The following is a 21,293-nucleotide window of genomic DNA, read 5'->3' on the forward strand; positions in this document are numbered from 1 at the left end:
TTTTGATTTAAAATTATACAAATACGTGGGTACAGTCGAGTTCATAAACTTGTGAGCTAAAATTTGATCATAAATATCTGAACACGCTTCTACGCCGTTGATAATAGAGGGTGTTCAGATGTTTTTGATCAAATTATTGCTCACAAGTCTATGAACTCGACTGTATCTGATTAAGATAATATAAGTAGTGCTACGGAAGTTGAAGTGAATGATTACTATAAACACAACAGCTGATTGCACAAAAGGAGAATGAATGAAATGATTGAATAAGGGGCTGTTTCACCATCCATTGATTAGCGTTAACCGATGGTTAAATGTGATGCCGTCTCCGTCTATTCGAACAAAACAAATAGAGACGGCATCACACCTAACTGCCAGTTAACACTAATAAATGATTGAAACAGTAAATGTCATAATCCTGGCTGTCGTTACACGACATGTTCTTGTGCGCGTGACCACAACTCTGGTGGCACTACCTATACTTATCTCAGTATATACTCGTGTTTGTTTTTCTTGATTTTCAGTAAGTTCTACAGACAGTTTAGTTCATAAAATGAACTACTGGAAGAAATTGCCTGATAATTAAATCTAAACTTTTAAATCTTCTAGGTAAGTACGCGAATTTAGTTTCGTACTTGATAATTTTGATTTATTTTACAGTCAAGGTCATAAATTACGTACGTACGTAAGTAGGTACAGTCAAGTGCTAAGATATGGACACGGCCAAAGTTTCAAAAATATGTAGACACGACTTTATGCACTTAACATTAAGGTTGTGTATGTATGCATATTTTTGTCACTTTGGTCGTGTCGATATCTTCGCACTTGACCGTTAAATATCCGTCCACAAGCCCAGCAATAGGACTTTAAAGGGTCAAGATGAGATTGGTACTAGTATAACCGCTCAGCAGCGCCGGTTCGCTTGATCAAGGTAGAGCGAGATTTGTCTACCCCGCTTCCGCGCCTCTCAAAATGCGCCATCATAAAATCCCCCTTGCCATCTGAGGGGCTCCTACAAAATTCGAAAATCGAAGTTCGTATCGTACCGTCCCTCTCACTCTCGTTTTAAATAATATAAGCGTGAGCGGGATGGTAAGTCACGCAGTTCGAATTTTGCACTAAAGAGCCTGCAGGGCTACTACGAAACTCGAAACTCGAAGTTCGTGTCGTGCGGTCCCTCTCCCTCTCGTAATAGTATAAGTGTCGAGGGACCGAACGACACGAACTTCGAGTTTCGTAGTAGCCCTGCTGGCGCGCGACCGCTCCTCTTGCTCTACCTACCCCGCTCAGCTTTCAGCTTCGATGCTATCCTTTAAAGTCATCAAAATCAAATCTCTAATTAAATACCTCTATCTACACACTAAATTTCTCAAAAACATCTTCACATTTCTTAATCCCAAGGGGCTTCCGATCGTTCAATAAAAAATCTAATAAAATTAGTACAAGTCTACACGATGATAACTTCAACTAACGCCATTATGGGCCCATTCTGGCTCTATGGTGGTAATAAATGAATAAAAACAATTACTACACGGGTTAGATTCGTAATGGTTATGATCCCTAGGAATGAGGGGTATGGTTTAAATTCAAATGAATACAGGAATGAGAGAAATTTCGTCATGTTATCAAAGTAAGGGTTGGTGCAGCGTGCTGGGAACAGCGGAAAGCGGAGAAAATTGGTACTGAAAGGCCAAAAACTACATAATAACAGCAGGAAAGAAAAGTCCTTTTCACTGAAAGTGTGAGATGCCGATATGCATAGGTGCTATGGATCATCCAGTCTGTTTTTTTTTAAATATGTTTTAAGAGAAAAAGCTGGGTGGCAACTTTTAACGGCTGTGATTTAGACACAGTTGGGACAAAGTCGAAATGTCGAGGATATTCAATTCAATTCAATTTACTTCTTTCCACAATAATTTACATTGTGTCGTATATATTTATTTTGGGTAGGCTGATTGTCATAAATATTTTTTATTTTATTTTGAGTTTAATATTATTGTGACATCACTATTAGACGCATACATGGTTTTGATATGTTGATTTACGTTATGATATGAAATGAAAAGAAGTTAAGAGCTTGACAAACTCAGATCAAACTCTTCGGCAACCTTTACTGCTAGCATACCTATTATAGTGAACGTAAACTCAGCAATCAGGCCGCAGAAATACAGCCACTCTACTTTTCCCACTCCTGCAACCTATCCCGCTCCCGCTACCGCTCGAATGGTAATAAGATGAAAAATGGTGTCATATTGAGCCCGCAACTATCACAATCACCCGTGCGTTAGACACTAAGGCAGAGTTTTTCATTTGCCGGGCCGGGCGGTACCGGGCCTTCAAAATAAAATACCGGGTCACAACAATCTCGCCTTGTTTTAAAAATAATATCTACTATCGATCGACGCATCGTAAATATTAGTATAAGTAAATTGTAAAAGTATAAAGTGGGTTACGATGGGGCAGTGAAATGAATGATGAAAATTACCAGGCCACGGCAGAACATGTTTGGGAAACACCACACTAAGGCCTTAGGCCCTAGTAATAAGAGAGCGACATAACTACCGCCTACAGCTACCGTTCCCGCTCTCGCTACCTCCACCGCTACCGCTCCCGCCACCGCTCGCTCTGTGCCCACGACGGCGGTAAGATGAAAGCCGGCGGCGCGTTTGAGCCCGCAATTAGGCCGCGGTAATGAGAGAGCGACACAGCCACCGCTAATCGCCCGCTGCGCAAAGAAGGCACCCAATTGAAATGGATCGAAAAAACGTTTCGTATTATGTTTAGCTCTTGCATCCTAGTCCTCATGTATAGCTAAGATTGATTGGGTATGGGGTTAAATTCACAAAAACATGTGCTAAAAAATTAAGTAAGTATTCTTTTATAAGTAAACTGAACATACTTACCATTGAATTAATAAAAACTAACACTAGCGCTGGTATTAATTTCATCGGGTAGTCGCGCGATAAGAGCGGTGGCGCGCAGTGCGCGTGTTGCAGCAGTCGCCGAGCCGCGTTGCTCTGGGAAGAAGGCTCTCCGGCTACGAATTAGTCCGAAACAGTGGAGCTAAACTCGATTTAAGACGTGAGCTATCCCACTTTTCATTCAATACTGTAGCTCTAACCTGTTGGCTGTAAAATCTGTGTAACGAACGACGGACGGACGGACAGACACGTGAGTGACAGCATTAGGGTGCTGTTCGGACCCTAAAGGTACAGAACTCTAATAAAAGACCACCAACTAAACCTAAATTTAATTAACAGCCATAAAGCTATTGACAGTTCATAATTCAAAAACGCGGTAAAAATCTTTTTAACACTGGCAAGGCAAAGGCATTGGGCCATTGAGCCATTGAATACATCTATATTTTATTGCTGGCTGTATGGGACCACCAACGTGTCTTAGTCGTGATTGCATACATACATTAATTTGAATAGCAACGAGAGTTAAATCTGTGGGGTACCATTGAACCATATCTTGGTTTTAGTTATAGAGTAAAGAGGTCTTCGGCAATATGGTAGGATCGTCAACTTTGGTGGGTTGTAGACGGAAGACGTCTACCGTTGAAGAATAAAGGCCTCCCCCTTAAAACGCCACAATGACAACTAGCCACTTGCAGTCCACCTAGTGGGAGGCCTGCAAACGTTTCGTCTTCTCTGCCGGTTCGTGATCGTGATGGCCTCGAGGACCCTTCTCTCCCAACGCTAATTTGTTCTTCGAGCGATGAGACCCTAAAACAGGGTTTCTTAAACTTTTTGCAGTAACAGACCACTTTCACAATTTAAACAGTTCTACGGACCCCTGTCAAAATTTTCCTTAAATTTCTTAATAAATACTATTTTTTATTTTATTTACAGCCTGACCTACTGCGGACCCCTAAATACACATGATACGGATCCCTAAGGGGTCCGTGGACACTATTTTAAGAAACGCTGCCCTAAAATAAATACTAAAAATGCACATTAGTAAGAATGTAATGTAAGTACTAATGCAAGAACTGTCGTAAAAATTGGTTACCTAAGTACTTGATCGACTACTCAAAGGTGTACTGCGAAGCGTTCAAAAATATCTGACACGTTCTAGCGGCCCTAGAATAGAGTCGTATCAGATATAATTTATGCACGTTGTTGTGTCAGATATTGCAGTCTGGTGACTCTACAGAGTCAAGAGCGTGACTTCGGCTTGAATCAAAAACTCGTACTATTCAAATTTTAAAAATATACAATGACTGAAGACCTTTCAGGCTAATCTTCTGAACTATTTAGAATTAATTTTAAAATAAAAACAAAAGGTAGCCTTAAATTTGATGCAGATCCACGTCTGCACATACCAGGGGTTAAGATCTGTGTGTTGCCGAACGCACCAATAGAGCCTCAGATCAGAATTCTCTTTGGCAAATTTTCCGCATAATCCTAAGATCTTTAAAATAAATTGGCTTTCATTACTTTTTCTGCATGTTACATGATGTTACGCAACAAACACCGAAGAGAAATTGAAATTTCATATTACATTGTACGATTACCGCACTCCCATAGGGCACGACCACACAATGCTGCCTCTAATTCAGACCACACAAGTCTCACTAAAAGGCTTTATCTTGCTTCGGAGCGGTCTGACCGTCGAGTCATTATCGCGTAATGTCGAACAGAGGAATGATAATTTAATTACTGTAGTGTTCAATTTGGTATGGAAACTAGAGACATCTGTAAAGTCTTTGGAAATATTTTGGTAGGCGATAAAGCAGCGTTTCCACCAATAATGTGCGAGTATGTGTTGCGAGGGATGAGTTTTTCATTAACCAATAGAAACGCTTCATTTCCACATCTCTGGTGGAAACAGCTGAGCGGAGCGAGGCGAGGTAAATGAAGCGTGTCTATCTAATTCCTCGCAACACATCCTCGCACATCTCTGGTGGAAACGGAGCTATGGAGCGGTAAATGTTTCATTGCAATCTAATGCTGCACGAATAAGAACAGATAACCGTTGGGGGAGAAAAGTCCTCGAATGGTGACCACGAATAAAATTGTAAGACGATGCCAACACTTCGTAGAATCCCACTTCGTAGGTTTCCCACTTTATAGACTGACAACATCGCGAGGGCGTAGGTAACGGCCCTATACTTACTTCATATCTTGCCGTCCCGCTGACGAGGTATATTATATATTTAATAAGAGTGAGAGGAACGGTACGATACGAAATTAAATTTTTGAATTTCGTAGTAGCCCCTGGTTGTAAGTGGTGAGTTGTCGTTCATTGTGACGTTCAATAGGGGAGGTCTTCGTGCAGCAGTGGATGTCCTCCAGATGATGATGATGATGATGAATTTATCATAAACCTAAAGGTAGTGAAATGTGTCTTAAATGACCTCTGATTTTTAAATCATTGCCCCGAAAAGACTTAGGTAGCAATTGAAAGCGGAAAAAATAACTAGCTATTCCTTCAAAATTACAGTACCTAACCACCAAATATATTTTTTATTATTTGAAAAAAAAAAAGCAAAAGAAGAAAGAAATTTAAACAACTTTAATGAGTAGGTATTTAAAAAATTCAAGTTTTGACTCTCACACAGAATTTTTCACCACTTTTCAGAAATCTGTTTCAGCGCGCAAACACACTCTTTGCGAAATTGATTTTAGCGCCACCTACTGCTCTTTAGATACACCCGCTGCCAATCGCAACCCCTAAACCAACCTAAACGGATATAACCTCCTTTTATTCCCTATGCCCCTGGTACACACGCGTCGGGCGTTCACTACTTACCAAGAAACAAATGAATGAAGCTTTAAAAACATTTTAACAGGGTTGGTAAAATTTTGGCAATAAAATCCACGAAACATGCATATTTTGTGCGCCTCAAGAGTTTTTCTGATAAAATAAAAAATAAGTAACTAACTTTTTAATAACTAATCAGATTAGGTAGAGACATATCTCATAAGAAAATTAATTAATTTTCACTTGCATAGAACTAAATATTTGAAACTGTGCATAGCGTTGGGTTACTAAAGTTTTAAGGTTGTACCTATTTTGTTAGTAAATATTATTTGGTTGACGCTTACTCGTATGAAAGGTGAACTGAATAAAATTAATAATTTTAGCGTGTCTACTGCAGTATAGTAGTAGATTATATAACGAGAGCATAAAACGAGGCATTTTACCTGAGAAGTGGACAGACACGTCGAGCAGAAAATGGGATTAATGCTCTAGTTTTACACTCTGCTTTTCACTTCGATGGCGAGGAAATAAAATGGAAACGATTATTCACTTACTATGTAAATTTTATTGTTCATGCATTACTACTATAATCACTCCCTTAACTCCCTTTTTGAAGTCGTTATTTGAGCGAACTAACTATGGTTTTCCAATTCCATTTTCGGAGTTGAATCTCATTTCCACGCCATCTCTCGGAGTTTTCCCTAAGTAAAAAGTGAATCTGTCCGAACCCGTCTTGTTTTCTGAATACCTAGTACCGAATACGCTCGTAACCTACTAGCAGCCTGAGCAATCCACAAAATGAACTTGGCTTAAAAATTTTAACCCCCGGCGCAAAAAAGGGATGTTGTAAGTTTGATGCCAAAGTATGAAGTATGAGTAGTGATGAAGTATGTCTGTTGGCATCACAGCTCTCAAACGCATGGACCAATTTCGATACGATTTTTTTCAGGTGAAAGCAATTTTCTTTGCAGTGGTTTTTAGCTATTTTTCATTAAAATCAGGTCAGCCGTTTTTAAGGTATTAAAGATATTGAACTGTGAATTGACAATGTCGGGGGTTTTGCTACTTTTCTAAGTTGTTTAGGTGCTCTTGTTAACAATCTACGAAATTTATTGTTAGGTACTTAACTGTATTTTTAGTGCGATCGAAATTACATATTTGCACCAAATTTGACTAGCAGAGACAACTTACATAAATATCTATTCTTTTCAAGTACAATACAAGTTCAAATTACAGATAACAAACTTCAGCTACTTGTGCAGTGGCTGCAATGACTTAAAATTGCATTTGTCGATCAAATCGGTCTACAAAAAAAAAGATGTGCTAACTTATTTAATGAGGGCTAATTTGACAGGCGAAATATCGCTAGATGGCGTTAGTATCGTGAGGTTTTTTGACGTAAATGAGCCAATTGGCATTGTTCACTTTTTTTACTACTCTTTTTTATCTTATTTTCTTAAAATATAGATAATTTCAAGATACTAATTTGAATATCGTGGCATAAAATGGCATAGTTAAATTTAAATATTTTTTATAGGACGTCTCGTAAATTACACATGGCGGCTTAACGAGGTAGTTGTCAATGTCAATAGATGCTAACTGTCCGTGTCACATTCAATCGGATATTGTTTTGAGAAAGAGTAGGTATGTATAGAGATAAACAGATGTGTTAGTCTGAAAAGAATCATATTATACCTATTGAATAACTACCTCTGCGAATGGTATACAAACTATGATACAATTTTATTTTAACTCATGTAGGACCCCCTACTATTTCAATAATAATAATAATAAAATCATTGATTGCCACAGAAAATAAGAGAGGACTACACAAATAAAAAGTATAAACTTTAGCTTTACTACCAAGCCTCATGCCATAATAATAAAAATAACATTAAGTATTACCTGCAGTAAATTTAGTAATTATCGCGATTTTCAGAATAAACTATTAATATTTTTTTCACCTCAGCAGCTCAAACAGGCAGGTTTTGCTATGAAAACTCAGTGAACAAAATCGCATTTCTACATCACATCTTGTAGTTTTCGAGTAAAATGCCTGTGACATACGGACGGACGGACGGACAGACAGACAGACGGATGGACTTGACGAAACTATAAGGGTTCCGTTTTTGCCATTTTGGCTCCGGAACCCTAAAAACGAATATAGAGGTTTTCATTTTTTTCAGGTTTTTTTTTTCTTCGCCAATATCAATAGTGCTCGGTTATTGTGAGTAAGAATAACCTAGAATTAAGAACTCATTCTGAAAACAAAAATACAGGGTGCACTTAAAACTAAACACTCCCATATGATATATCATACGTTGCCGGCACTGAACGTTATAACGAAAAACAATAACATTCGTCACAATATTCATTTGTTTTCGTTTCGCACGAGTCGCGACGCAAACGAGTTTGGAGCTATTCTCCTTCCGTGTTTACTAGGACAGCATAAAACCAAGACCACTTGTACTTAGTACGTCGTTAATTTCACTTTCAGCATAAGTCATCAGTGCAGTGGCGGATTTATGTTTTTTAGGAGTGTAGGCCACTTTATATCCGCCGCCCTATGTAACTTTCTAAAATAATTTTCTCGTTGAAATCTGCCGCCCCTAGGCCGCGGCCTATACGGCCTATTGACAAATCCAGGACTGCATCAGTGCCACCTCAGTTTCCGTCACCAATCTACTTAATAATCCTATAGCGTTCGTACAATAACGTTCGATAAAAGTAAAATAATCTACAGCAAGGTCTTTATAAGTATGTTACTGGTAAAAACAGACTTATAGTTCTTTCTTATAGGATTACTTTGCTTGTTGGGCTGCCCCTATCTAAATAAGGAATGCTTCCAAACCGCAGCTCGGGCAGCCTAAACCTTATGTAAATTGATGGTTTCAATCACCCAGCTCTTATTCCGTCAACCCTTTTCTTGGTACCTATTGTATCTTATTAGGTATAGGTAAGATGCATATGTCGGCGGCCGATCGTAAATCCGCCAGATCACGAAATTCCTAGGCATATCGTGAAATGCCGCATTTCATGAATTGGCTAAGGGACATCCGCCATATCGTTCAAATCTCACCGTTTAACGATTTGCCTAGTGACGTTTAGGCAGATCATGAAATTCCTAGGCATATCATGAAGCGCCGCCATTTCATGATTTGGCCAGTTTAGGCAGATCATGAAATTCCTAGGCATATCATGAAACGCCGCCAAATCGGTTCTGGCACTTCGCCGGCCGCTGCCGCGGCACGCTCGCTTCGCTCGCTCGGCTCGTGCGTCGTGATCACATTAAAACTAACCACTCCTCGCTTCGCTCGTCGTGCCTAAATTTTTCTATATAAATAAGTAACAACTAGTGAATACTTTATTTATCAACAAATACTAACCTCTAAATACGGGCAGACGTCCATGGTTTTTTCACATTGTGCACAGAATACGTTTGATTCACATAAAAAGAACGGAGCTGATGTTCAAAAGCTTCTTTTGCACTTCTATTTTGAATTCAATCACTAGTTGCGGTTTAAAGATCATTTTGTTGCGACGCCGACATTTTTCACGCGCTAAACAAACACGACCGGTCAGCTGGTCGCGGCCGCCATTGCATACGCAGCGCCACCAGTGGCCATAAAATAAACTATTTTACGATGTGCCCGGTATAGAGCTAGGAATATCGACGAATGCGTTGCTCTAATCGATCTGCCGTATTATTTCTCAGGCACATCGTGATATGCCTGGCCAACGTTTAGGCATATCATGAAATGGCGGCGTTTCACGATATGCCTAGGAATTTCGTGATCTGGCGGATTTTACGATCGGCCGCCGACACATATATCTACAAGAATCCAACTAGGCTTAAATTCAGTACACTTACTTCAACTTGCCAAGGGTCAGAATCCTGGCTACACCCTTGTCAGAAACGTGTTTTATGTTTTCTGCGGTAAGGTAGTAAGTAAGCAGGTAGTAGAGTAGGCATCTATAGGAAATCCAACTTTCAACGCCATCTAGTGCAATTTTCCCGACTCACTGTAGCCAGTACAGTACCCAGCCGAGCCCCTTGCTTGCTCGCTTGCCGCTGAAATAGCATTCTATAATTTCATGCGGTCCTGGTAAACGCGGAAGCTAAATGCCTTCCATAACGGTGCCATGAGAGTGAAATGAGCCCATACTCGTAATCAGCGTCGACGTCAAACGTCAAGGTCACTCTGATAAGTGATAAGTTTTGCTCAATTTTTAAACCTGTGGGAAATATTCTATTGGTAAGAATTTCAGTATGTTGACTTAGAAGGACGTGTGGATTTGTGGGAAATTCGTTTAAAATAGACAAATTTTTGTCAAGTACCTAATCGAAAATTAAATTTGAGCGGTAATGTAGTTTTCATTTTCACCTGTCCGTCGTGTGTGTAGTCAAACCTTGCAAATTATATTTTGTTCGACCAACTTCCAGTAGTTGGATTGACTTGACGTGGAATACTTATGTAAATTGCGTGGCAATAATCTGGTAGTGAGATCCTGGTAGGCCGGCCAGGATCGCCTCTTCAAGGGTTAATGGCATCAACTTGAAATTTGGTATGCAAATGTAGTTTGGGTGATAATGCAAGTAAAGTCAAGAAAAAGTACAGTCAGCATAAAAGCTTGTTGTTTAATTAATTAGGATGCGGTCAGAAATGAGGTTAGGCTTTGACTTTTACAAAACTGTATTAATAAAGGTACAGAGTTAAAATTATTATTTTAGTTAGAAACGCGTGCGCGCGCGAGAGTCGTCGTTGGCCAGTGTCGGTGGCGGGGCGGCGGCCGCGCCGCGCCGATCGGCGAGCGTCCCCCGCTCCCCGCGCTCCTCCGCGCATGCGCACACCGCGGCTGCGCAGGCCGGAGGCAAAGAGTAAGAGTGGCGTAGACATACTGGGGGCCCTTGAAGACCTGTCTTCAAGAGTCTTGTGAAGAGGGCAGGGGGCAGATCCTGTTGAGTGCCCGCGTATGGTGCCTCTAGCTGTAGTGATGTCTGCCACACGTGGGATGCCATCTGGGCGGGGTAGATCTTGGAGACTCTACCCATTCTCCCGTGTAGGGGTGGTAATCCATCGTCCTTTATGAGGACCAGCTCGTCAAGCTGTAGGTCTGTGTGTCGAGTCCTCCATTTATAGCGGTGCTGGAGCTCGGATATATATTCTGCGGTCCAGCGGGCCCAAAAATGTTGACGCAGCTGCTCGAGTCTTCGGTAGTGGTTCAGTCTGTTAGGATTCTCGTCGCGCAGTCGGCGGCGAGGCAGCGACGTCAGGGGTCTGCCAACCAGAAAGTGCCCTGGTGTGAGCGGGGAGAAAATCATTGGGACTAGGGGAGAGAGGGCAAAGTGGCCTGCTATTTAAAATAGCTTCAATCTGACTAAATAATGAGGCGAGCTCCTCGAACGTCAAATGAGTGTTTCCTAGAATTCTTTTTAAATGAAATTTTGCCTGCTTAATGCCGGCCTCGGCCAGACCATTAAAATTAGGAGCGTAAGCCGGTGAGAATTTAAAGTTAATGCCTTCGTCAGCTGCAACTCTTTCATAGAGTCTTTATTGAGCCTTACAAATTCATCTATCTCTTTGGCAGCTGCCACGAAATTCTCGCCCATTGTCACATAGCAGCTCGCGAGGTTTGCCCCTCCTCGCGATAAACCTCCTGAGAGATAGAATAAATGCATCCTTAGACAGCTCGCTCACGGCCTCCAAGTGTACACATTTGTATTTAAGACAGACAAACAAACACAAGTAACATTTAGTTATTTTACAACCACGCCCCCGTCGGTCGGTAATCAAATACGGCCCTGCAAAATCAACTGCTGATACAGAAAACGGAAAATCAGCTGTTATACGTTGGGCTGGCAAGTTGCCCATTATATTTTTTAAAGTTTGACCAGCGGCGCGCTTGCAAATAACACAATTGTGCGCCGTGCGTCGCGCCAGGGCTCTACCCCCAACCGGCCATATTTCCTCTCTAATAGAGGTCAAAAGGAGCTGCGGCGGTGCATGTAAGAGACGTGCGTGTGTCTGTTCGAAGATAAGTTTGGTGAGTGGGTGTTTAGAGGATAATATAATGGGATGCTTCTTGTCATAGTTATAGGATGAAGCATCCAGCCTCCCCCCGACTCTCAGGATCCCCTGAGAGTCGATGAAAGGCGTTAGAGACGACATGTGAACTTTAGCGTTTAAGTATTTGTTTTTTTGTAAAGTGTCGAGCTCATTTTTGTATGTTTGTGCCTGTGATAGCTTAATTAGTGTGTGCAAGGAATCCTTTAATTCTTGGGCAGTTAATGGGCCAGATAATTTTGTGCTAGTACGTTTGCAATTATTTATGAAACGACGTATGAATGCAACCACACGCTGCAATGTTTTCAATTTAGAATATCTTTCGAAATATATAACACATTGAATAGAATTTACGCTAGCACTCATTGATGTTATTTTTAATTCTGGTAAATCGTCATGGGATACTTTGTCCAGCGTGGGCCAGCTAGTCTCGGGTTCGCGAAGAAATTCTGGCCCGTGCCACCACAGCGACATTGCAGCGACATGCTGGGGATCAACGCCGCGAGAGGCCAGGTCAGCTGGGTTATGTGCCGTGGGCACGTGCCTCCAAGTTGAAGTTGAGGTAAGATCAGTTATAGTTGCAACTCTATTTCGTACAAATACATTCAACTTGGAGGGATCGGTTTTTAACCATGCTAGGACCACGCTGGAGTCAGTCCAAAAAATGGTGCGTGTAATAGGTTTTCTAAGGGCTGCAGTTACTGCTGCCCATGCTTGGGCCGCTAAAAGGGCTCCACACAGTTCCATACGTGGAATACTTATGGGATTCACGGGTCCTATCCTATCCTTTGCACACAATAAATTGACACTTTGTTCACCTAAGTTTGTAATGGACTTGACATATATGCATGTCGCAAAGGCTGACTGTGACGCGTCACAGAAGCAATGAAGTTCTATTGCCAGTGGCAAGTTACTCAGTACATTTCTAGGAATTGAAAGCGTTTTGAGGTGGTGTAAATTTTTTATGAACCGTGACCAGACACGCCGAATTTCAGGCGGGGCAGGATCATCCCAACCCAGCCCTGCCTTCCATAATTGTTGTATTAGTAATTTTGGTTTGACTGTACATAAACTCAGTAGCCCTAAAGGATCGAAAATTTTGAAGGTTGTTGACAGAAGTGATCTCTTGGTTACATTACCCTCATCATCATTTGATTCATCAATAGAGAAGTGAAGCGTGTCTTGGCCAGGGTTCCAACCTAAACCAAGCGTTTGGCAAGATTGGCTTAGTGCCAGATTATCGTTAACGTTAATGTTTTTTGAATTTAATAGTTTAGGTGAATTAGATCTGTATTTTCGTAAGTTAAAACAACCAGCATTTAAGCATTTTGAAATTTCTGTTTGTATGTGCAATAGCTCAGACTCTGTGTCACTGCCAGTAAGTAGGTCATCGCAGTAGAAATCATTTTGCATAACTGCCTTTATGTTGGGGTCATTGCACTCGTCCCCAACTGCCACAAGCACCTGGCGGCTAAGAAGCTCGCACTAGCAAAGCCGTAAGTTACTGTGTTCAAGGTAAGTGCGCGAATTGGTAAGTGCTCATCTTCGCGCCATAGAATTACTTGTAAATCCCTGTCAAGCTCATTAACTAGAATTTGACGGTATTGTTTTTCGATGTCACCTGACAATGCGTACTTATAATGGCGAAATCTGAGCAAAATGTTAAACAGGGAGTCTTGTATGCAAGGCCCTACCATCTGTATATTATTAACGCTGTAACCAGAAGAGGTAGGGCAAGACGCGTCGAAGACGACGCGTAGTTTTGTGGACTCACTCTGTTCCTTGACCACTGGGTGGTGCGGTAAGTAGTTAGGGCTAGACAGCAGCTGAGACTCGGATAGATGTCCTAACTGTTTATATTCATCAATAAATTCATTGTACCTTTCTTTCAGTTTGGGCTGTTTTTGAAAACGATTTTCTAAATTGAGCAAACGTTTTTTGGCCATATAGTAGGAGTTGCCCAAACAATCTGGGGTATCAATTAAGGGCAGTCGGACTACAAAGCGACCGCTATCTAAACGGTAAGTATTTTCTATAAAATGCTCTTCAATTGGGTGCTTAGTAAGGAACCCATTATTACTTGGCCCAACTACCTTGCCAGAACTTGGTCATTTGAGACGAGAGGTCAGCAAGGCAAAGATTGCTTCGAGTGAAATTTGTATTTGTGGCAAGGCTCGTACTCATGACAGAGCCTGCAATGACCCAACCCAATTTTGATTCAATCAGCATTGTTTGTTTGTTTGCCAAGGGTTTTTGTTCACCTCCCACTATATGCCAAAAAACATCAGCTCCTAGAAGGACATCTATATGAGAGGGAATATTAAATGTTGGGTCGGCTAGCCTCACTGAGGAAGGTATTCCTAACTGACTCACATCAAAATATTGCCTTGGTAAGTTATCAGTTATTTCTTTGAGGACCAAGAAGTCCAGCTTTGCAGTAAATTTGTCAGATAATGATTGAATCTGGGCAGTACAGCGCCCTGGAACACACTTCAATTGAGTGTTGCCTATACCTAGAATGGTTGTGGCAGTGAGGGGCAGAGAGGGCAATTGTAATCGATGTTTCAAACCTTCACTTATATAAGAGGACTGGCTGCCACAGTCCAGAAGGGCCTTTACAGTTTCTTTCCTATTATTACAAGGATTAAAAACTTCAATTAATGCTGTAGACAATAGAACTTCACTACTGGTCAGCGCAGATGTGGACACAGTGGGTGTGTCCACGTTAGGGTTCTGTAAAACCTTAGCAGCAGTGGAGGTGGACGCTATGTCCGGGTCTATGCTAACACTGCTAGGCTGAGGGTTAGATGTGTTTGAAGCTAGTGTTGTGTCTTTGTGTAAAAATGTGTTGTGACGTTTCTTACACACACGGCAGCCGTTCAGTTTACACTGCCGTGTCTCGTGATCAGGGCGTAGGCAGACATGGCACAGTTGGAGCTTAGAGGCCTGCGCCCATCTCTCGTCCACGGTGAGATGCCTGAAGATCTTGCAGTCGTATATGCGGTGCTCACCACGGCACACGACGCACGGCACACCCTTGTGGTTACTTTGTTTAGCTGAAATCACGAAGGTATTTATGTTTTTATCTTGTCTGAACAAGCCTTTATTATTTGTATTATTTTCATGTTTATTAGGAAATTTATCCTTTTCCTTTTTTGATTTAGAAAGAGTTTCTAGAACATCTGCGCGATTTTGAAGAAATTTTCTAAATTCGTCCAGAGTTGGCAACTCGGACAGGTTATTCCGATGCTCTTCCCACTTAACATTGGTATTAGGGTCAAGTTTGGCAGTAAACATATGTATAAGAATCGAGTCCCAATGTTCAGTGGGCTGGCCAAGGGTTTTGAGCGCTCTCAAATTTTTTGTTAAGTGATCATTTAGAAAGCGCAGAGCTTTGTCAGACTCCCTTTGCATGGCGTCAATGCTCAACAAAGAGTTAAGATGATTAGTGATTAATTGTCTTTTGTTGTTGTATCTTTCACACAAAAGTTCCCATGCCTGAGAATAATTGAGCTCGGATACTTCCAAGTTAGATATGACCCGAGAGGCTTCGCCCTCCAAGTATGTATTCAAATAGTGAAACTTATGAATTCCCTTTATTCTATCATTATTGTGTATCAAGGATTCATATGTGTCACGGAACTCCATCCACTTATAATAAGAGCCATCAAATTTCGCAATGCGTATTTGCGGCAATTGAAAGCCCATGTGCTCAGAATGATGACAGTTATTAGAAACACTGGAGCAATGATTACCATCTGATGGAGCAGTGGGTTTTTGCTTGGAAGCCGCGGCCCCGTCAAGAATGCATTGTGCCGTGGCAATAGATAGATGAAAATTGTCTTCTATTTCCTCGCGTTCTGATAGCTCGTTATCGAGATTATCAGGGTTAGAAACTTCTATGAACGTTTGCAGCTCATCGAATTTTGAGGATAACTCAACAATTCTATTTAACCTCGATGTTAATTCGTTAAACCTTAAGTCGCTTAACGGTTCATTCACATTAAATTTATTTAAATAATTAGTGAATTTAGTTAATTGGCCTTTCACAGAACTTCTTTTAGTTTTATGTTCTACGATCTGAGCCGCCAAATCTGCTTGAGACATTTTAAGATCAATTATTAACAAACTATAGCAAAATAGGCAAAGATACGAGGTTAAATAATTAATAAATTGGCTCAATAGGCTTACGCTCCTTATTTATGTGGCTGCTACGCGTTGCCGGCGTGTATAAACAAGATGGCGATGCCCCGCCGCTCCCGTGACGTGGCGAACAAAGCGATGAAACGGCACAGCGCGGCGCGCACTTCCTGGAAGCGAATAAGTGCAAATGCAAAATGGCGGCCAGCGAAGTGAACGAATTCTGTGCAATTTGGCAAATTATGCACGAAGTAGATGGCTTTAGTATGAATAGTATGGCAAAATTCGAATAAGAATGTTAAAATGCGAGTAAGTATGAGTTAAATCGGGGTTAATAAACTTTATGCCTACGGGAAGAATTAAACTTGAACAGTTAGTAAGGCGTAGGCAATATTTAAATCGTTAGAATATAAATAAATGCGTGCGAGATCACACCACAATGCAATAATAGTTAGGTACTTAAGTCAACAAGACAATGAAAGTGAGGTTTTTAACTGCGAAAGTTACGACAATACCTGACTGGCCTGCCTGTATCACCGTAACTAAAGCATAAGATAGCTTTTAAGGCACAGGAAAACACACGACACTCGAAGCGCTCGCCTGAAAGTTCAGTCAGAGAATACGGACCACATTATTAGGAAGTAGGTAAAGAAAGGACTGGGCTCACGGCACGTTCCTGGTTAGCATGGAAGAGAAGCACGGGCGATGTCGTCAGGCAACTGCACGCGGCAGTCTTCAGTGCGTCCTTGGACTTCGTATCGACTTATCCCATCTTCTAGAATCTTCCACGTCGATCGGACGGGGATTTCTTCAGGAAGTCTTCGATGGCTGCTACGCCGCCGATTGTTCCTTCTTGATATCTTGAGCGCCTTTCGATAACGCGGTTGGCACAAAGTACTGTGTGTGCGCACAACCACGTGCCCGGAACGTGAGGTTAAGCGACCCGCGTCCTGTCACGGTCGCCACTTTATGTTTAATTAATTAGGATGCGGTCAGAAATGAGGTTAGGCTTTGACTTTTTACAAAACTGTATTAATAAAGGTACAGAGTTAAAATATTATTTTTAGTTAGAAACGCGTGCGCGCGCGAGAGTCGTTGTTGGCCAGTGTCGGTGGCGGGGCGGCGGCCGCGCCGCGCCGATCGGCGAGCGTCCCCCGCTCCCGCGCTCCTCCGCGCATGCGCACACCGCGGCTGCGCAGGCCGGAGGCAAAGAGTAAGAGTGGCGTAGACACTTGTATTTAAAAAAAACTTTTACTAGAAACTTATTTTTAGTTTATTGTCAACTAATAGTACCTATCTATGGCTGATGCTCGCGATTTCGTTCACAAAGAATTCGTTTATTGCTATCCTTCCGGAACTATTAAATTTTCCGTGACTTAGAATATCCTATGTGTAAGTGTAAATCCAGGTTATAAACTCATAAATAAAAGTATAATGAAAAACTTAGACCACCCCAATTTATAAAGAACCCCGAAAGCATATAAACTTATCCAACCACGATCGCACTCCCGTAACACGAAATCATATCCTACAAATTGATTATTTCAAAACCAGCGCTGCTGCTACTAACCGAAATGGCTAAATAACTTAATGTTCTACGCAAAGACAAATTTAAATTGAACCACTGAGTGGTATTAAAACACCCCCCTTAACAATCAAACAAGTATTTGCTACTGCCTATTCACATGAATATAAAACTTATGCACCGGTCTTAAGGTGTTAGCGGTAGTGCTGTTTAAAATTTGTGTAGCGAGAGCGCGGGACGCGGTAGCTCTATTCCTATTGGTGCGTTCCAAATCGGTCCCATTAAGGGGCCTATTACCGGAATGACATTACAATATCGCATGGTATAGTAATAATCGGTGGTAGATGAAATGTAGGCATTTCATATTAGCGTGAAGCGAATTACGCTAATGCCAGGTTCTGATACCATCAAATATTGAACGAATGGTGTCTGTCTGTAGAAGCTAAGGTATTGTTCACTTAAATCATTCAGTCAGTCATAGGTACCTATAGAAAAATAAATATAAGGTCCACGACAGAGACAAAAGTTCTCTATTTTATTTGGAAATAATATTAGTGACAGGAGACCTTGTGAACTTGGTAATTCTGAGCTCACAATGGGGAAACGCAAGCGATTAAATCGCTGCCATCGCAAACCTCAAAAGTGACAGCTGTCACCGAATTACCTAGTTCACCGATAAGCCAAGGTTTGCTTGCTGCGGTACTGTTTTATGCCTGCTTATAGAGAAACACCAACGAGATGGACGGATGACCTAGTTAAACCGCGGGTTCACGGTGGATGCAGGCCGCTTCCAACCAGAGCAACTAGAGGTCTATGGGAGAGGCCTATATCTAACAGTGGACGTCCAATGGCTGATATGATGATGATAATAAAGCGCAAGCGCAACTGCTCCGAGTTCCCGGCGTTTCTTGCGCTGCTCGTTAATGGGGTTTCGATTGACTTGACACAAACAAGTATTCTCGTAGGTACAAGATGGCGGCTGTCAGGTAACGAATGTCCACTATTAGCACTAACTGGAAGAGATACAGATAACGATGAAGTATTGTCCGGCCATGTGTCGCACGTGCCAACTACGGACCGTCAGCAAAACAAAAACCGTGAAAACAGTTTTGCAGGGCTCCCCTTACCCTTAGTGTAAGTTTTCGGTTACAAAATACGTCTCGATCGCGTTCGCGATGAAATCTCAATTTATAAGGAAACACGAACAGCGCCTCTAGCGGAACGTTTGCGATGTTCGTGTTTCCATACAAATTGAGATTTTAACGCGAACGCGATCGAGGCGTAATTTTATAACCGAAAACTTACACTAAGTGCACTGGAACAAAAATGTACAATACAATGCAATGAGTTTTTGTTCTACCGCTTTACCCGCGTTCACGCCGAGTTCCGTCGCTTCACCCTGGGTACTAACCCAACACTATTTGGACGTCGCTTTATCTTGGGTACTGTAGTGTCCACGACAAGGTGAGTAGTCGGAGCTCACAAAATATATCTTATTTACTTACTTATTCATAAGAATAAAATGGCTAGTCAATGTTTCTATCCTTTTCTTGAAAAGGCTACCCTTATTTCGACCGCCAAAAGGCGCGGTGAATCAACGGTATTTGGCCTCTGTCATGGGTGAAGCGACGCTTTATTGAGGTTGGGTACTGTGTACCCGTAGTAAAGCAAGTGCATGGCTACACCACAAATGGTAAGAGATATAGAACACATGTACACAGAGATAAACTTACAAGGTAAGCAATAGGCGGACTTATCGCTTCAGAGCGATCTCTTCCTGGCGAACTTTTTTAACAGAAAGAAGTAAGGACTAGATTACAGCAGGTGGTGCAATTGGTGGTGCATGTTTTTTTGTAAAATAAAGTCAGATATAAGTTATTTTGATTTAAAAAACCTAGTTGGAAAAACCAACTCAGGATGGTTTTTAATCCCCTACGCAAAAAGAGGGATGTTATACGTTTGACGCTGGCGTCTGTCTGTCTTCTTTGGCATCGTAGGTCTCAAACGGACGATTAAATTGGCATTTTTTATGTTAGAGAGGCCAGACGGACGAACTAGTGGGTCACCTGATGTTAAGTGATCACCACTGTCCATAGACTCGACACCCGCAGCGCTTTACGCAATGCCAGTGCGTCGTCGGCCCTGCCGGGACGAATTGATTTCAATATACTTTTTTTTTATTCGACTGGGATGGCAAACGAGCAAGTATGGGTCTCCTGATCACTCGCCCATAAACATCTATCCATCTGTCTATTAGTTTGTGCACCTATAATATATGTATGTTTATTTGAAATGAATTTTTTGAGTCAATTTAAATTTCGGTTCTTTTACCTTTTCATTGTTCTGGTAGTGTCTAGTCTACTCTTGTGTCTGATATCCTGTCAATCGTTCAAACGTTAGCTGCAAGAGATCCCTTTAAGGGATAAGTTTGCCTTTGTAGATCTTATTATCCGGTGTTCTGTTATTTTCATGTGTTTTTACGTACAATAAAGAGTTTTACAATACAATACATCTGCAACATTAGGGTATTGCAGATGCGTTGCCAACCTAGAGGCCTAGATGGAATACCTCAAGTGCCAGTAATTTCACCGGTGGTCTTACTTTTCACGCCGAAACACAACAGTACAAGCACTGCTGCTTCACGGCAGGATTAGCGAGCAAGATGGTGGTAGCAATCCGGCGGACCTTGCACAAGGTCCTAGCACTTGCCACCTTAAATAACTCCGTCTGTTTGAAGTTCAAGTGATTGACAACTTTTATAAACACTAGGTTCAAATTCTAATAAAAATTGAACAAGGTATTACTACGTGGCAAAAAATTTAGGAAAATTCATGTTTCAGTATTTGTTGTTGACGGTACCGTCGCTCCGTCCATCAGTCACGAGCGACGGAGCGGCGCGCGCTGATTTATCTGCTACCAGTACTGAAGGTATCTGCTTAATTATACCGGTCTAGATCAAGTATTTGCTTATTTTGATGGAGTCTTGTTTTGCGTAAGTATTGTGGATATCAGATTACATAAAACGCACTGCCAGACCAACAGCGCATCAACTCAAAATGATACACCATTTTATTTAATTTAATTTATGGGCTGTTTCACCATCCATTGATTAGTGTTAACTGACGGTTAAATGTGATACCGTCTCTATTTGTTTTGTTCGAATAGACGGAGACGGCATCACATTTAACCGTCAGTTAACCCTAATCAATGGATGGTGAAACAGCCCCTTAGACTTAAATCAAATTTCTGGAAGGTCTAAATTAAAATGGTATATTATTTTGAGTTGATGCGGTGTTGTTGTGGGAGTGCGAAAGATTGGAATAATAAAGGTCACAATACATACCTAAGGACTAGTGCAAATCAGTAGCATCATCCAATCCTACTAATATTACAAATGCGAAATTTTGTCTGTTTGTTTGTTTGTTACTTCATCACGTCTGAACCACTGAACTGATTTATATAAAGTTTGGTATACAGATAGTTTGAGTCCCGGAGAAAGACAGGATAGTTTTTATCCCGGAAAACTGCATAGTTCCCGCGGGATAGCGACAAACTAATTGTGCGCGGACGGAGTCGCGGGTAACGGCTAGTACTTCATATATTAACCTAATTTAGAATGTATTTTGCGCATTGATCATTTCAAACATTACATACCTATTTTCTTTTTGACATATGTTTTCAGGTAACAGATTATTCATAGGTATTCTACAAATAAAAGAGAAATCATTTTTCTTTCAGAGTCCATTGGCGTATCTAGGGTTTTTGTGTGAAGATATCAGTATTATAGAATTTCGAATTAGTAACCCAACATCCTGGGGTGGGTACGGCCCACCCGGCCCCCCCTCTATACTTAT

At 41.4% G+C, this 21,293-nt stretch overlaps 1 protein-coding gene across 1 annotated transcript; it reads right to left on the reverse strand.

The window, feature by feature from the left end:
• Positions 1–13,850: 13,850 nt before the first annotated feature.
• On the reverse strand, positions 13,851–16,605 carry LOC141442545 (uncharacterized). The gene is made up of 3 exons (XM_074107564.1): positions 16,582–16,605; positions 15,966–16,084; positions 13,851–14,830 (listed from the first exon to the last, which is right to left on the reverse strand). Exons 1-3 carry the CDS (start codon positions 16,599–16,601, stop codon positions 13,851–13,853), a joined length of 1,119 nt encoding a protein of 372 aa, XP_073963665.1. The 5' UTR covers positions 16,602–16,605.
• Positions 16,606–21,293: the final 4,688 nt, after the last annotated feature.

The sequence above is a fragment of the Choristoneura fumiferana genome, chromosome 25, assembly GCF_025370935.1.
Source record: "Choristoneura fumiferana chromosome 25, NRCan_CFum_1, whole genome shotgun sequence".
Taxonomy (NCBI): domain Eukaryota; kingdom Metazoa; phylum Arthropoda; class Insecta; order Lepidoptera; family Tortricidae; genus Choristoneura; species Choristoneura fumiferana.

Excerpts from the sequence above, each read along its gene's own strand:
- LOC141442545 (XM_074107564.1), bottom strand. The coding sequence starts at position 16,601 with ATGCTAACCAGGAACGTGCC. Across the intron at positions 16,085-16,581 it reads ATGCTAACCAGGAACGTGCC|GAAGTGCGCGCCGCGCTGTG; the intron begins GTGAGCCCAGTC and ends ATTCGCTTCCAG. Across the intron at positions 14,831-15,965 it reads CAGCCACATAAATAAGGAGC|CTAAACAAAGTAACCACAAG; the intron begins GTAAGCCTATTG and ends TCGTGATTTCAG.